Source organism: Clavelina lepadiformis, chromosome 7 (genome assembly GCF_947623445.1).
Source record: "Clavelina lepadiformis chromosome 7, kaClaLepa1.1, whole genome shotgun sequence".
Classification (NCBI taxonomy): Eukaryota; Metazoa; Chordata; class Ascidiacea; order Aplousobranchia; family Clavelinidae; genus Clavelina; species Clavelina lepadiformis.
The window spans coordinates 19,801,488-19,814,964 of record NC_135246.1 but is presented as its reverse complement, the minus strand read 5'-3'; the positions used below and the strand labels follow the sequence as shown (position 1 = coordinate 19,814,964).

Genomic DNA, 13,477 nt, shown 5'->3' with positions numbered 1-13,477 from the left:
GTCTGCGAAGACAAAAATTTTAGATAGTTGTCAATCACTTGTTACTTTGCATTTCATATTTTTAAGCAACGAGGTGATCATGGTTGGTAAATTGTGTAATGTAATCTAACGAAAAGATATTGTTTTCACAGCATGGCATGTAAGATGTGAGTTAGCATTAAATCAGTTTCTCAAACTACTGAGAAAACCTTTCTATGCCAAACCAGATTGTCTGAAGCAGATATTTGTGCCAGTGGCGTAACGATATTTGTTCCTTCGCTATGTTGAAAGTAGACAACAGCACGTGTTATGGGTAGATGTCAACACAAAGATAGCCAAGTCAGCCTGACTTGCTATTAAACTATTCGTTAGGCCTAGTTGCCTGACTTGCACATACCGATAACATAGGCCTAAGCCATAGTTGGGCAGTACCGCGGTACTTTTACAGTACCAACACCGGTACCATCGGTACGTTTGAACATAGTACCCAATCTTTGTACCGAATTACTTTTTTCAAGTAAAAATATAAGCGAATAACTTCACATATGTGTTGACCTGGAGTAACTTTCACCGAGGGCATATTAGCGGCAAATAATGTATTTTCAGCAGCATCTTTTACACTAAAAGTACCGGTACCGAGTACCAACAAAGTATCGATTTTTACTTTTTTTAGATAGTACCGAAAGACCGGAACCATCGGTAGATTTTTTGCCAAGTACCGGTACCGTTACCGACGGTACTTTTACATTACCGACTGCCCACATCTGGCCTAAGCGTCCAACAAAGCAAAACATCCAGCAATTACCTATTTCAATAATATCAGAGCGTTTAATGTTGCTATGTGAGATATTTAATCATAGATTCCAAAGTAACAAGTTGACTTTTTAGTAAAAGAAAAGCTCTTTTTTGTTATTTTGAAATAAATGTTGTTCCATACATTTAGTTTTGATGACACTAATCAAAAAAATGTTTTAACTAAATCAAAGCAATAAATAAATCTAATAAAATGCAGTATTTTACTACTAAATCACAAAAAAATTCATTTTATCACTTGGTTTGTGTTCGTGTCATAGATATAATATAAACACAAGTACTACCATTAAATCGATGGTTTGTGTAAATGTGTGGTTTATAAAAATTCACATCGGTTGTCTCTTTTACGGAAACTCCCGCCGCTAGTTCCAACAAAAACAGTGTAGGTAGATAAATAAGGTGTTTTTCACTACTGTAATAAGAACATTTTTACTACGATGATCCGCTTGTCTGTCTGACAACAACAAAATTTCACGCTAAACTCTTCTTTTCTGGCTCTCTCCGCTTTCGCAATGCTTTCATTTCAAATTTTAAGTTGGAAATTTAAAAAAATGACTTACAAGTAACTTAACAAAACGTATAAGGTTTGGTCATTTAGTGTTATCAGTGGTGATTGTTTTGTATTAACCTGACAACTGACACAACGCTGGCAGGCCGGATAGTGTAGCAATGCAATTTCATATGTTTGTGGACGACTTTGTTGTTTGTGCCTTGCTGACTCATCATTATATAACGTCTGCGAAGACAAAGTTGCTTTGCATTTCATAAGTTTAAGCCAGTGGTTCCCAAACTTTATCTACTTGCGTACCATTTTTTGGTTCATGCAGCGTTCTTGTACCACCTACATTGTAGGTGATCCGACAAAACTCCAGAATTCACAAATAAAAAATGAAAGGCAAAATGTTTAATGAATACCATTGAATGGGATACTTAAAACCCTGAAGATGAAATTAAAAAAAACACAACACGATTTTAATGAGATGGATGAAGTTGTTTTATCTCAACCCGTTGGTCGATGCGAGGAATAACTTTGCTGACAGCGCATCGAAAGTCATGTCCAGACGTTGCCCCTTCACGTTCTCGCCAAGTCGCTGAAAGTAATGCATATGCATACTACACACTGCGGCAGAGACTCTCCTCCATGTTCGATAGCTATGAACCCGTACTTCATATAGTCCGGGCTATACTTTCGTTCTGACATGTTACTAAAGGCTCGTGAATATTAAACAAAATTAGTCGAACTTTTACCGCCCTCGCTACAGTGCTACAGCACAACTAACGTATTACAAAAACTGACTTCAAGGATTTATTACGTAGTAATAAATGACGTTCTATTTCGTCACAAAGAATTTCCCGTTTTACAATCCAATGCGTCATAACCCTAAGGAATTAGTATTCAGTAGGGAACATGGCATGAAATTTCACGCTCTCCCTAATTTATGTGAATTAAAATAATGCCGACGAAAATAAAAGATCATTTGCGATCGTTTGGTGTGAACTTGAAAAGTTGCTCGCGTACCACCTGGAAGACCTTCGCGTACCACTAGTGGTACGCGTTCCATAGTTTGGGAACCACTGGTTTAAGCAACGAGGTGATCATGGTTGGTGAATTGTGTAATGTTCCTTTCAACAAAATATTTTTTTCGTAGCTTGGCATGTAAGATGTGATCTAGCATGAAATCAGTTTCTCAAATTACTGAGCCAACCTTTCATTTAAGAATCGCTGGAAAGACGAAAAAGTACGATTATAAGCTACTCGCTTTGATGATGTCATAAAGTCGAGTGTTACTTATTTATCTGAACCCAGGTTTTAGAAAACATTTACAACAATGATTCAGCAAATTGTTCTGTTATTGACTGACCGTACAAGTGTGAAATCGGCAAAAAAATTCGCAAATAAAACACCACTTTCACATAAATACTTAAAAACATTTTCACAAGATAAACATAAGCATTTCTAACAGCTATGGCGATTTTAATGTTTTAATTTGTCATTGGAAATTATTTGGATTTATTTTCGTAAACTAGTCAGATAAAAATTGATAATATGGCGAATGCAAATTTGTATTTCAAAACGAAGTTTAGTAGCAACAGGAATAGAATTAGATCAAGTAATAACTAATAACAGACAATAGCAAAATTTCATCAACACTTTAAAGATTCAACAAAGTTATTGACAAAGAAAGGAAAGATGATTGTTAAGTTGAAGTTAACATATTTCAAGTTTAAGTTAAGGCAGGTAATTAAGCAAAGCATTTGGTTTTAATAAGCAACTTTTCATCGGATATTTTGCAGCAAAATGTCTAAAATGACAGTTTGTATGTAATGACGGTTTGTTTGTATGTATGTATGTTTGGTAGATTTTGTTGAAGTTTTGCTTTTGGCATCTCTTTCACCAACAGAACTTCCTGCAAAGGTCGCAGGTCACACGAAATCTCACGCGTTTTATGATAAAGCCAGCTGGTGACTTTTTTGTGCGGTTTTTATCTTCTTCTGAAAATTCTTCTGAAGATTCTTCTAAAACACAAATTTGATTTAATGGAACTGATACGGAAAATACTTGAACTGCCAAATCTTCTTAGCGTGGACATGCACTGGGCGCAGTAAAGTGTTAACTGATGGTTTAAATATAGTTGCATGTCTATCTAGATCTCTTTTCATGTTTCGGCAGCTTTACAATACACCTGATCAAACATATTTGTCAATCGTTAAAATTATTATGACTTAGTTTTCTGAGTAACAAAATCTCATATTATGTGCAACAGCAACATATTTGTGTATGTCGATTTGTCGATCATCATAGTTTAACTTATTTTGTAACAATTAGGTGTTGCTAACGAATCTAAAAGGTTTTCAATGCCATGTAATTTTCAGTCGCCTATACGTAACTTATAGCAGTTATTCAAAAATAAAGCAATTTGTAAAATCTTACCTTGCTTGTTGCCAATATCTCGCTTGAACAAACTTCTCGTTCTGCAATAGCGAGTCAAATATTTGCATTTGATGTTGATCAATCCCCGGCAAGCTTTGATCACCCTACAAGGCAAAGTATCGTCATTTACAAGCCCTATGAAATAAGCATGATTTCGAGTAAATGTCGTACATTTAACACTGAGATACTCACCGATAATTGAGACTTCTCTTCCTTCCGTTCGAAGACATGATCAACGCAAATAACACGAACATGATCAAATACATCTTCAGATAAGAACCTGAGTGTGCTTTGTCAAACAAATCCATCGCAAAATGATTTTATTTTCCCGGAACCAGGAAACAAACAATTTTATATTTTTATAACTTCGTGAACTAATATGAAATAAGAACTTGCTCAAACTGTTTTCGTTTTTAAGCGCACAAAAAAGATTTTGAAAAACGCATTTTTTCTGCGCTATCTTTTCGCGGGGTAGGATGCCATTGGCTTGCAGTGGTTCAAAGCAAACCCAAAAACTTTCGAGAACATTTTTCAAACTTTCGTCACATGAGTAGTGTCTTGTTGCATTGTGAATGTTTTTAACTACAATAACGTTATAAAAACAACATTTCTAATTCTTCTGCTGTAAATTTCGATTTTTAACCTGAAATATTTTGACGAAAATGAACCCAACAAAATGGAAAAAAGTTAAATTCGCCCCAAAATTTATTCATGAACGTTTATTTATCAATGTCAGGTGAATGTAGATTACTAAATAAATGAATAGAGACGAATAGAAACGTCATCAATTGAGATCATTTGAAGATGAACAGGATTACTTTGAAAAATATTATTAGTGTTTTGTAAAACTCAATAAAAATACCGTAGCATGAAGCCTGTTTGTGTTTTATTTGTTTTTTTTAAATTAATTGGAACGAAATTTAGTTAATTGGCATCAAGGCAATCATTTTTAAAGCACACTCATTTGCTGAATATTGTTTTTGCTTTGTTGCTTTTCATAACAACCTTAAAGTAAACCTATAAACCACGCAGCCAGTTTCATTTCTAGACAACATTCTGTCAATTATTTCTTCGGTTCTCCGAGGAAATCATTTTTCAATTGAATTTTTGTGGTTTCGCTTAACTTGCGTCAATCCAATTAGCACAAGAAATAAAACAAACTAAACCAACGCTCTTTGTCTACGATTTGACATGCGCTGTTCTTGGTCGCGTTATCCGCTTGATTTCACTTGTGAGCTGCACATCATGTGTCTACGTTACGGGCTTTTTCCTAGTGCTAGTTCGAAGAGACCTCCAGTTAACTTTAGGATGGTATTTCAAAAACGGTAAAAACTAGGCACGTCTACACAGCAGTACAGGCATCGGTATAATGTCATCATCACTCGTTGTAGCGACAGACAAGGCGCAGCCAAATCAACAAGCGCTTCCGCATGAAAGCAAACTGTCATCGATCCGTGGCAAAGGAAAACTGTGCTTCTTAGTTCAATCGTTGACAGCCTTGTAGTCTATGCAAAACTTCAATTTGCCGTACTTTTTTACCAAAACAACTGGGCTGGACCAAGGCAACTGTGAATGACTAATCATTCTATCATTTAACATATCCTTTAGCAACTAATCTACCTTTCGTTTGTTTTCTTCTGACATTCTTCTCCGATGTTGGCGTATCGGTGCAGCGTCTCCCGTGTCAATACTGTGGCTAAGAATATTGGTTTTGCCAAGATCACGTTTAGAGAGTGAAAAAGCAGCTTGCCGTCTTCGAATCACTTCGATTACAGCTTCTCGCTCAACATCTGACAAATTAACATCATTTAGATGCAGTTGTTCAACGAGAGACGACACGTCATCATCGGTCGCCAGCTCGTCAACCTCTTTCGATATACAACATAATGAGTAGGCATTAATATATGAAACGTTTTCTCCAACAATTGATATTAAATCTGCAACAATTGTCCCAGCCGGAATGCACTTGCTTTTATTCGTAAAATTGGCAAGTCTAACTGGCACCAAATTGTCCTTGGTTTTTGTTACGTAATTTGCGCCTAAAGGTTCGTATTTGTCTAGTAGGATCTGTATAAAAACGTACACTGTCTGTGTAGGTCTTGCAGATCCCTGTATAAAAACGTCGTTCGATTTAGACTTCGTCTGGCGTTTAACACTACAAGGCCAACACAACCTTAGTAAACGCGGGGATAAACAGTGACTCAATTAATTACATGGTCTGTATCTTGTAAGTCACCAATTCCCGTTTTGGTTGTGGAGATGGATTCAGGGGCGAACACCTGTGCCCACCACGTTGGCGTTTCCCTGGCGGTTATGCTGAGGACTGATGTGACCTATTTCTCCGCATGCAAAAGGAATGATTGTTGGTAAGACGAGACGTCTGCAATTTTTCCGATAGTGAGTCACGCAAGGCGTCAACTTCCTGCCGCATCTCCTGGATCATTTGTTTCATTTCCTCGCAAGCTGATGGGACTTGCTTTCTTAGTAGTATTTTGAAAACTTGTTGTTGCACATGCGCAAGTTCTATCAATTATATAATTCTATCAATTATATATCAATATATCATCAATATATCAATCAATTATATATATCAATTATATTATCAATTATGTAAAATTCTATCAATTCTATCGCTTTTTGACAGCATCTAGAAACTTTGGACACTGTACCTCCATGTTGCACGTGACCAGCCTTTCTGCTTCATGTTTGTTACGCAGTCCAGCTATTAAAGCGTTATACAAGACGTCATTCTTCGTACCTTTATCTTCCGGTTTCGGGTATGCAATTGCTCCCAAATTGACAAGAGCGTTGGCGTAATTTCGATTCGTATTACCTAGAGCTTGTGTTCTTTGTACAAGCTGTTGTTTGGCCTTGTGACATCGAAGTGAGCAACAAGCAACTTCCTCAGCTTTGGACTTTAGTTCTTCATAGTTCATGGTGCCTACCTCTGCACCGTTGCACTTCATTTCCAACTTAACCTCTTCCGGTAAACTGAGCATAAAAGCATGTTTTCGAGCAGCTGCTGTTGCGTCCACACTGTCGCAGAAACTTTCAAACGTGGATAAAAACGAGCTAAAACTTTCTCCAAGTTCAAACTTCGAAAGAGAAAAAAAAAAGTTCATCGTGGATAAAACTTGGTCCAGATCACTTTTGTTGACACACGTTTTGAAACTACAGATCCTGCCGTGCTCGCCAAATGTTACCGGTCTTTTCCTAGTGCTAGTTCGAAGAGACCTCCAGTTAACTATAGGATTGTATTTCAAAACTGATAAAAACTAGGCACGTTTACACAGCAGTACAGGCATCGGTAGAATGTCATCATCACTCGTTGTAGCAACAGACAAGGCGCAGCCAAATCAGCAAGCGCTTCCGCCCAGGAGCAGACAAGACTGCGGAATGACAAATCAAGCAAAAACCAACGTAACATCTACATATCAGGCTTGTAAATAAACTCCAAGAGAACTGTTTCAACATTCGACTTTGATGTTCCGGAAAGTTAAGCCAAAAATTTAACAGTTTTTGTTTTTATTATGTGAAAGATGTTCATCACCAGAAACAGCGAAATGAGAAGATTCATCCAACTAAAGCTATTTGATAATTTTAAACTCACATATAACATTATGTGGCTTGGGCTTAGAGGACGACTTACGTCAGGTTTGTTTTGTTATTTCATAAAAATTTCGTATGTGACCTTGAAATTAAACAAATAACGAACAATAAATAATTAAATAACGCCCCACGTTATTTGTGTTTTTTAGGAAACCACTTTTTCGCAGGCAAACATAGCGCTCATACGCCTACTAGCGGGATGACAAATGTTAGATATCAGCCACTAAATGATATCAACCATATGAGGATTTTGTGTCATGTTTCTTGGCAAAATCGAAGACCACATCAAAATCTTTGTTGTTTGTGCCTTGCTGACTCGTCATTATATAACGTCTGCAAAAACGTGGCGTGGCGTAACGATATTTGTTCCTTCGCTATGTTGAAAGTAGACAACAGCACGTGTTATGGGTAGATGTGAGCCGAAAGATAGCCAAGTCAGCCTGACTTGCTATTAACCTATTGACTAGGCCTATTTGCCTGATTTGCAAGTACCGATAACATAGGCCTAAGCCATAGTTGGGTAGTACCGCGGTACTACAGTGCTGAATTACTGTACCGCGGTACTTTTACAGTACTGAAACCGGTCCAATTGGAACGTCTGAAAATAGTTCCTAATCTATGTACCGAATTAATTTTTTCAAGAAATTTTGTTCGGTCCCGGTACTCGTTGCTTTTCACGTGACAATTTCAAAATACATGTTAATTAATATTTAACATTAATTTCAGCATCTGTTGATCTTTTATAATCTAAAAATGTCAAGTACAATTGCAAGCGACTAACGTCACACATGTTTTGACCTAGAGTGACCTTCACCGAGGGCATAATAGCAGCAAACATTGCATTTGCAGCACCATCCTTTACACAAAAAGTACCGGTACCGAGTACCGACAAAGTATCGAACTACTTTTTTAAAATAGTATCGAATACCGGAACCGTCGGTACATTTTTTGCCAAGTACCGGTACCGTTACCGTTACCGACGGTACTTTCACATTACCGACTGCCCACCTCTGGCCTAAGCGTCCAACGAGGCAAAACATCCAGCAATTACCTATTTTAATAATATCAGAGCGTTTAATGTTGCTATGTGAGATATTTAATCATAGTTTCCAAAGTAACAAGTTGACTTTTTAGTAAAAGAAAAGCTCTTTTTTGTTATTTTGAAGTGAATGTTGTTCCATAAATTTATTTTTGATGACACTTTTCAAAAACAATATGTTTTAACTAAACCAAAACAATAAATAAATCGAAAATATGCACAATTTTAGTACTAATTCACTAACAATTTAATTTTATCACTTGGTTTGTGTTCGTGTTAGAGATATAATATAAACACAAGTACTTCCATTAAATCGACGTTTTGTGCAAATGTATGGTTTATAAACATTTACATCGGTTGTCTCTCCAACGGAAACTTCCGCCGCTAGTTCCAACAAAAACAGTGTAGGTAGATAAATAAAGTGTTTTTTACTACTGTAATAAGAACATTTTTACTACGATGATCCGCTTGTCTGTCTGACAACAACAAAATTTCACGCTAAACTCTTCTTTTTTGGCTTTCCCCACTTTCGCAATGCTTTCATTTCAAATTTTAAGTCGGAAATTTAAAAAAATTACTTACAAGTAACTTAACAAAACGTATAAGGTTTGGTCATTTAGTGTTATCACTTATCAGTGGTGATTGTTTTGTATTAACCTCACAACTGACACAACGCTGGCAGGCCGGATAGTGTAGAAATGCAATTTCCTATGTTTGTGGACGACTTTGTTGTTTGTGCCTTGACTCATCATTATATAACGTCTGCGAAGACAAAAGTTTTGAATAGTTGTCAATCACTAGTTGCTTTGCATTTCATACGTTTAAGCAACGAGGTGATCATGGTTGGTGAATTGTGTAATGTTCATTTCAACAAAATATTTTTTTCGTAGCTTGGCACGTAAGATGTGATCTAGCATGAAATCAGTTTCTCAAATTACTGAGCCAACCTTTCTTTTAAGACTCGCTGGAAAGACGAAAAAGTACGATTATAAGCTACTCGCTTTGATGATGTCATAAAGTCAAGTGTTACTTATTTATTTGAACCCAGGTTTTAGAAAACCTTTACAACAGAGTTTTAGCAAATTGTTTTTCTATTGATGGACCGTACAAACGTGAAATCGGCAAAGAAATTCGCAAATAAAACACCACTTTCAATTAATACTTAAAAATATTTTCACAAGATAAACATAAACATTTCTAACAACTATGTCGATTGTAATAACTTAATATGTCATTGGAAATTATTTGGATTTATTTTGGTAAACTGTTCAGATAAAAATTAAAAATATGGCGAATGCAATTTTGTATTTCAAAAACTAAGTTTAGCAACAACAGGAATAGAATTAGATCAAGTAATAACACACATTAGCAAAATTTCATTAACACTTTAAAGCTTCAACAAAGTTATTGACAAAGAAAGGAAAAATCACGGTTAAGTTGAAGTTAAATAGTTTAGCAGACACGTTTTTATCCAGGAGTTGAATAACTTTTCCGGGGACGGAAAAGAACTGGACTGGGGGGTGATGTCACCGGATTATTTTTATGCACCCGTTTTAGAGTCATCACATCTTACACTGTTTATTTCGCACCACTCTTATAGGTTGATTTAGTATTTTAGTCAAATGTCAAATTTTTATGCATGCTCGTCAAGTGCTATGTTTGCTCACTTGCTACCTTATTTTACTTGTTTTGTTTTTTTCTTTTGTTTTTTACAAATATTTTTTTATTCGATCTCTTGCAACGTTTACATCGCTCCCTCTAGGGCCTAATTAGTATTTAGCGTCCCACGTTGATTGTCTCATTGGGTGGAATTTGTTTTGGTGTGGTTTTTGCGCTCGGCTGGGAAGTGCTGGTCGACTGTTGATTTCAGTTACGTTTGGGTTTTATAGAGGTAAGATGGGTGTTTTCATCGACGAAAATGCTATTAAAAGTTATTGAGGCAAAACAGCTAATTGACTAGCTGTCAAGCGGAAAGTTTCCTGGCTGAGAAAAAAGTTTTGTTGCAATTGCTCATGGATCTTCCTTTATATGAAACCATTTTAATCCAAACTGACGAAATCTTAAGTTCAACATAGTACGGCTGTAAATTTCACATGATTTTGTAGCTAGCGTTTAATAGAGTGTTCGGAAGTATTAGGGGTTGGAAGGTGAAGAAGCGAAGACGCCTTGATTTTGATTGAGTCAATGAACTGACGTGAATGATTCGTTTCCGCAGTCAAAAAAAACAACCTTACTTTCAACACAAAATATTTTGTAAAAGTGTTAAAGAAAACCATCACCACAGCCTCCATGTTCATTTGTTGATTTACGTTCATTTTACCGTCGCGTACAGTTAATTCGCTTTGTGGGAGTTGCTGGGATCAATTTACTCTTGGGCGCCGTTGTGGCCAGGGATTGAATTGCTATGCGTCTGTTTCAGCTGAAATGATGTAGAAATAACAAAAAAAATTGTTGTTACTTTTTGTCTCAAAGCTAAAGTATATGAATGTTTTCACTGAAACGACACATTTTCACAGTTTCTGTTTGTATCAAATCTCCCAAAAACTAACCAAATATCCTAAACTCAATAAACTTAATACCTGACAACAAATTGATGCTGCAAGAACTTAACGCAGCAAGAAACTTTACAAAACTCACACCAACAAATCAAGTCCATCTTGAGCAAACAGACAGGGCAACTTTGCAAAAACGTTTTCCTTCCAAGCTCAAGTGTTCAAATATTTTATGTTGCTTTGAAACTTTCTACTTTATATTTGTCCCAAGTCCAGATAACGGTGTTTGGTTTGACGTCAGAGCTTAGAATTTGGGAATTAAAAAGACTTTCCCTTTAGCCAGCTGCAGGTTTTTTTAAGGTTTGGCTTTGGCGACCGCTAAAATTTTTAAAACCTCCATTAAATGTTTTAAGAGACCGCAGCTGCTCATTTTCTGCTGTAGGTACCGTGGTACAAATTTTGATATATCGTTTCGGACACTCAAGATACCTTAAAACTACACTGGCCAGTTGTACAAAAATGTATACTTTACATGGAGCCCAATTCTTTGCTTATCCTAATACCGAGCAAATAAAAGACACTTTATTCAACTCTGCTTGTAGATAAAGCTCAACATAACTGCATGAACAACATAAACTCTGGGTGTTTGATTCCCATTCAGGTCCGTCCTTGCTTCCTTTGAAGACTTTCCAGTCTTGGAAAATGTTACCAATGTTAAATTTTTTACATTTAAATTGGATGTTTAGAAAATTTAATTTCATGAAATATCAACATCAAATACAACATTTTAACCGATACACTGCCCCGAATTCGAATTTATTTTGTAATTTCTATTCATAAGGGATTCAATTACATACAAACCATTCATTGATCCTGCGGTAGAAAAATTGCCCTTTTAACTTTGGTTTTGATGCTTGTTAATTATTACTTTTATGATGAAACGGTTAGTTCTGTTGAACAATCTGATAAAATTAAATAAAGGCAAAACTTGTAACATACATAGGCTTACCATACGTCCCGTTTTAGCCGGGACATTCCTGCTTTTTAACGTTTTGTCCCGGCGTCCCGATCGGTCTGCCAAACGTCCCGGTTTGGCATTCAGTCAGCCAGCATAGGCATACCGCATAAAAGCCATACACGAACATTAGCATGTTCTTATTATTTTTCTAATTTTTGTACACAGTGACTACTTCACCGGAAAAAACTCCCTAACCTTTTGTTAATGATAGGCATTTAGGTTAGGGGAATACACACGCAAAAACTTGATTTTAGGTATTTAGGATTTAATTGAAGTTAAATTAACATCAAAAGGTAGATTTAGGTAATTAGGTTACTACATGTAACATTCGATTAAGTGTCTTTCGATAAACTGTCGTTCGATTAAGTGTCGTTCGATAAAGTGTCTTTCGATCAGGTGTCGCGTCACGCATCTTTGTATCGTTAACGTCAATTCCTTCCTATTTTTCGAATTAAAACCAATATTTAGAGAACAAACACTGTTCTATGAAGACAGCTAGGGTGGGTTTAAATGTAGGCCTACGTAATAATTCCGAAAAATGTCAAGTTAAAAAATCACAGCTAAGGGGTTTGGATTGTTTGAAAGCGTCCCGCTTTGAAGCCACAAATTTATGGTAAGCCTAAATACATAACCATCATAACCTGCTGTGGGGATGGACAAAATGAGATAGTTTTTGAATTGGCATCTTAAATACTGGATTGTGTCTATTGTTCGATCTGTGCGCCAGTGGTTACTCCCCACATTTCGCCCAGAAGAAGAATTTCTATTTATTTTTGCAATACCAGGTCATGGGTTTTGGTAATTCGTCACCTTTAAGAACATTTCAGCAACTTGATATTTACATTTCACAGAGGAATTTTGCTTGGCTGGTGTGAAAAGTGGGAAAGTGCGAGATGACGAAATGACCGCATCGTCGATCAACAATCAATCTTATGCTGCTCATGAAGGAAGATTGGATGGAGGAAGATATTGGTATCCTCATTTGTTCAACTTTCGTAAGTAATGCGTCTCGCCTCTAAGAATCTTATCAATGCTGCCAGGATATGATGACGTAATACTTTCATGCAGAGACGCCTGGAGAGTGGCTTCAGGTTGACTTGAGAACTCCGACCACAGTGACAGGTGTAGTCACCCAGGGAGGTGGTGGTTTGTGGATAATATACTTGATATAAATCGAGTTTCGATATGTACGATACGAACGATAAGTTTAATCTTGTTTATATCAGGATGCACAGTTTCGTGTAGTTTGATTTTTTACTTTTGTAGATTTTCCAAGGCAACTACGATGGTATCAGTCGAGCGGAAAATGTGCGAGATTTGATTTGAACACTGATAGCACTAATCACGTGCAGAATTTATTCCCGAACCCAATTAGAGCCAAATACTTTACACTTATTGCCGTCACCTTTCATGTTGGCATCGACTTACGCTTGGATTATCTGACTTGTTAAGTCCACAACACGAACGACTTGAAGAGACCACCCGATTTTGAAGCGGATTATTTGCTAATATTACTGTTAAATCCATGCAAATATGCTAATATTAAGTCCGACAGAGCTACAATAGCACTCGAAAGTCGAAACCTTTATAATCAA

The 13,477-nt window shown here is 36.5% G+C and overlaps 1 protein-coding gene and 1 long non-coding RNA gene across 2 annotated transcripts; both read right to left on the bottom strand.

Moving 5' to 3' along the window:
• Positions 1 to 2,642: 2,642 nt before the first annotated feature.
• Positions 2,643 to 4,093, bottom strand: LOC143465640 (uncharacterized). Its single transcript, XM_076964038.1, has 3 exons — positions 3,917 to 4,093; positions 3,725 to 3,828; positions 2,643 to 3,309 (listed from the first exon to the last, which is right to left on the bottom strand). Exons 1-3 carry the CDS (start codon positions 4,030 to 4,032, stop codon positions 3,185 to 3,187), a joined length of 345 nt encoding a protein of 114 aa, XP_076820153.1. The 5' UTR covers positions 4,033 to 4,093; the 3' UTR covers positions 2,643 to 3,184.
• Positions 4,094 to 4,953: 860 nt separating this feature from the next.
• LOC143465782 (uncharacterized) lies at positions 4,954 to 6,525 on the bottom strand. The gene is made up of 3 exons (XR_013118648.1): positions 6,394 to 6,525; positions 5,938 to 6,247; positions 4,954 to 5,514 (listed from the first exon to the last, which is right to left on the bottom strand). It is a non-coding gene; the product is annotated as an uncharacterized LOC143465782 (long non-coding RNA).
• Between the last annotated feature and the right edge of the window lie 6,952 nt (positions 6,526 to 13,477).

Excerpts from the sequence above, each read along its gene's own strand:
- LOC143465640 (XM_076964038.1), bottom strand. The coding sequence starts at position 4,032 with ATGGATTTGTTTGACAAAGCACACTCAGGTTCTTATCTGAAGATGTAT. Across the intron at positions 3,829-3,916 it reads AAGAGAAGTCTCAATTATCG|GGTGATCAAAGCTTGCCGGG; the intron begins GTGAGTATCTCA and ends TTTGCCTTGTAG. Across the intron at positions 3,310-3,724 it reads AGATATTGGCAACAAGCAAG|AAGAATCTTCAGAAGAATTT; the intron begins GTAAGATTTTAC and ends TTTGTGTTTTAG.